Genomic DNA, 3,367 nt, shown 5'->3' with positions numbered 1-3,367 from the left:
TCTGTCTGTCTGTCTATCTCTCTGTCTGTCTGTCTGTCTATCTCTCTGTCTGTCTATCTCTAGGTCTGTCTGTGTCTATCTCTCTGTCTGTCTATCTGACTAGTTATCAGTTTGTCAGTCTATCTTTATTTCTGTCCCTTCTGTCTGTCTATCTTTCTGCCTTTCTGTCTTTCTTTCTTTCTGTCTGAATTTCAGTCTATCTGACTCACTGTCTGTCTAAATATTCACAAGACCTTCAAACTTTCAATAACTCCTGTTTTCAAGTCAACATGTCTAGACAAACTTTAGATTTTTTTTTTTTTTTTTAAAGCTGTTTATGATTTTTGTTTCTTGCAGCGGTTAGCGAACACAAAAGCTCACACCTCACGGTTCATCAGTGCCAACCTGCCCTGCAACAAATTCAAGAACAGACTGGTTAACATCATGCCCTACGAGTCCACGCGCGTCTGTCTGCAGCCAATCAGAGGAGTCGAGGGCTCCGACTACATCAACGCCAGCTTCATCGACGGATACAGGTGAGCGGAAGAGCCCGGATCTGTCCGTCTGTGTGCGTCTGTGACCGTGAAGGTGAGCGTGTGTCTCTCGCTGTGTGTCAGGCAACAGAAGGCTTACATCGCCACGCAGGGTCCTTTAGCTGAAACCACAGAAGACTTCTGGAGGATGCTGTGGGAACACAACTCCACCATCGTCGTGATGCTGACCAAACTCAGAGAGATGGGCAGAGTGAGTGTTCTACATCTGCATCTGCATCACACCCAGACTAAATGTGCTTACAACAGGACGACATTATTTGCCAATGGCGGAAAACAAACAAAACAAAAAAACGTAATTTTAGATAAAAGATTTGAGATTTAAAAAAAGGTCTTAACAGTGGTGTTCTGTGGTAGATTATGCATTGTTATATCCTTTTTATTTGTTTATATATTGCTGAAGAAAGTACACTGAAAAATGGTATAGAAATGCGTTTCAATCAGAAATTGCATTTGAATTAAATATGAAGTTTTGTAGTAGGATGACAAAAATAGTATTTATGCTCCAATAATCTTTTCAGATTTGATTTACAAGTTCTCTTTTTGTCTTTTTTACAGTGTAGAAGTAAATGTACACTTTTTATTAAGAATATTTACATATTTACTCTGAGTCCAAATTCAAAATGGTCACTTTTGTTTTCAAATTTGTTTACCGTTTTGAACGGTCTGTAAGCATTAATTTTTCAGAGTCATCCATGGTTGTTGGTTTAATTTGCATTCAATTCGATGACTCCAGGATCATTTTGCACTTTTCGGCTGATACTTTTTCGGCTGTGACTGAATGTAATATCCAGATTTTGAAAGAACACCAAGACATTTCCTCAAACTTCATGATCTCATGTGCCACTGTTGAGAAAACAGCGACGTGATTTTCTTTCAAATAGATTTGAGTGCTCATTTTATTCATTTTTCTCTTTGCTGAAACCCCAGTGTTACCGATTATTCCTCTCAGTGCTGGTATTTGTTCTGATGCTTTTTGCATTCTGGTTGTATTTTGGCTTTTGCATGACTGATGTATTGTGTCTGTCCATCAGGAAAAGTGCCATCAGTACTGGCCAGCAGAGCGTTCAGCCAGATATCAGTACTTTGTGGTGGATCCAATGGCTGAATACAACATGCCGCAGTACATCCTGCGAGAGTTTAAAGTGACGGACGCACGGGTGAGACACCAGACCCTCGGCCATCCTCTGCTCTGTGATTTGTGTATTATAATGCATATTCAGTCTGAGTAAAGCTCACAGGCCTCTAATTCCATCACAGCATTTATTCTGATTATTTTATATCTGTCTCTCTCTCTCACGTTGCTTATCTGGGATATACAAAATCACTAAAGAAATGCGAACTCTCTGAGCTTCTCGTCAGGAGCTTTTCAGCCGCCCACATCGGAGGTTTAGTGTCTGGAGTCACTCATTCACACGCTCAGGTGAAACGACACGCTTCTGAGCCGTGGGCGGCTGGAGCTCAAAACAGAAAAACACCCAAAACTACTGCGCTGATACCATGTAAATACCATATATCACCATATATACAGTATGTGATCCTTTTCCTTCCCTTGCTGCTCTAATCAGATGCTACTGTTCAAAAAATTTTAATAATTAAGATTTTTTAAATATTTTTGCAAGAAGTCTCTTCTGTTCACCAGAGCTGCCTTTATTTGATAAAAAAAATACAGTAAAAATTTAAAATATTATTACAACTTAAAACAGCTGTTTTCTATATGAATATCTGTTAAAGTGTAATTTATTTCTGTAATCAAAGCTGTATTTTCAGCATCATTACAGTCGTGCTGCACAATATTTTTGTGGAAACTGATACATTTTATTTTTCAGGATTCACAGATGAAGAGAAAGTTCAGAAGAAGAGCGTTTATTTGAAACAGAAATCTTTTGTTACATTATAAATGTCTTTACGGTCACTCTTGATCAATTTAATGCATAAATAATGCAGAATAAAAAAAGTATTGTTTCTTTCAAATAAATTAAATCTTTCTGACCCCAGACTTTTGAACAGTAATATATCTCGCTGGCACTGAGGCATCAGTTCAGTATCAACGTGGCGTTTCTTAATTATTGTTGTTTCTTGAGCTTCTCAGACTCGTTCAGGATGCGTCATGTACTCGTCATCGGTTTGACAAGCGCGGCGTCTGTCTCTCGCACGTAAATGTGAATGTAATGGATTCGTGTATCACGTCAGAGAGCAGCCGCGGCTCTTTTATTCTCATCTGTCTCTCTCTCTCTGCTTTCAGGACGGACAGTCACGGACCGTCAGGCAGTTCCAGTTCACAGACTGGCCAGAACAAGGCGTGCCAAAATCAGGGGAAGGCTTCATCGACTTCATCGGCCAAGTGCATAAAACAAAAGAGCAGTTTGGTCAGGACGGACCCATATCGGTCCACTGTAGGTAAGAAAGACACGAGTCTGTGCAAGAAAAACAGAGCCGAGCAGATGCCACTGTTCATGAATATGGTGAAACACTCATCTTTGTTCTGTGAACTAAATATGATCCAAAAGCAAATAATTCAGCATGAAAAGCTGCTTTAAACACATCACGTGTCTTTATCCCTCCCATGAGGTTGTGATTGAAGTCTCTGGGTCAAACAATTACAAGCACACAACGTCACAGTTGACATTCAATTCATTGCAGTAAAAAAAATCAATAAATAAATGAATAACCCTCAACCCTGTTACCGCTTGATTGTCCGCCATTACATAAAATACTTTACTTGAAATTGTTACACCCACAGGAAGTGACATCGTTTGATCATTTGTTCTGACAGGAAGACGAATACATGATTTAATTACCTTTTTCACAATGTTTACACAAAACAGTGTTGATTG

At 39.3% G+C, this 3,367-nt stretch overlaps 1 protein-coding gene across 10 annotated transcripts in view; it reads left to right on the top strand.

Moving 5' to 3' along the window:
- LOC107564123 (receptor-type tyrosine-protein phosphatase delta-like) overlaps nt 1–2,961 on the top strand; it is a 286,174-nt gene extending 283,213 nt beyond the window's left edge. For all 10 annotated transcript variants that reach the window (XM_016249124.1, XM_016249129.1, XM_016249126.1 and 7 more), the window contains 4 exons: nt 337–515; nt 597–723; nt 1,565–1,690; nt 2,776–2,961. In XM_016249124.1, the coding sequence (XP_016104610.1) occupies nt 337–515; nt 597–723; nt 1,565–1,690; nt 2,776–2,934 (591 nt within the window). In that variant the 3' untranslated portion in view covers nt 2,935–2,961. The remainder of the gene's footprint in view (nt 1–336; nt 516–596; nt 724–1,564; nt 1,691–2,775) is intronic.
- The last annotated feature ends 406 nt before the right edge of the window (nt 2,962–3,367 follow it).

This window comes from Sinocyclocheilus grahami, unplaced genomic scaffold (assembly GCF_001515645.1).
Source record: "Sinocyclocheilus grahami isolate Dianchi unplaced genomic scaffold, SAMN03320097.WGS_v1.1 scaffold912.1, whole genome shotgun sequence".
In the NCBI taxonomy this organism is placed as follows: Eukaryota; Metazoa; Chordata; class Actinopteri; order Cypriniformes; family Cyprinidae; genus Sinocyclocheilus; species Sinocyclocheilus grahami.
Note: the sequence above shows the minus strand (reverse complement) of the source record. Positions and strands in the feature narration are given on the sequence as shown.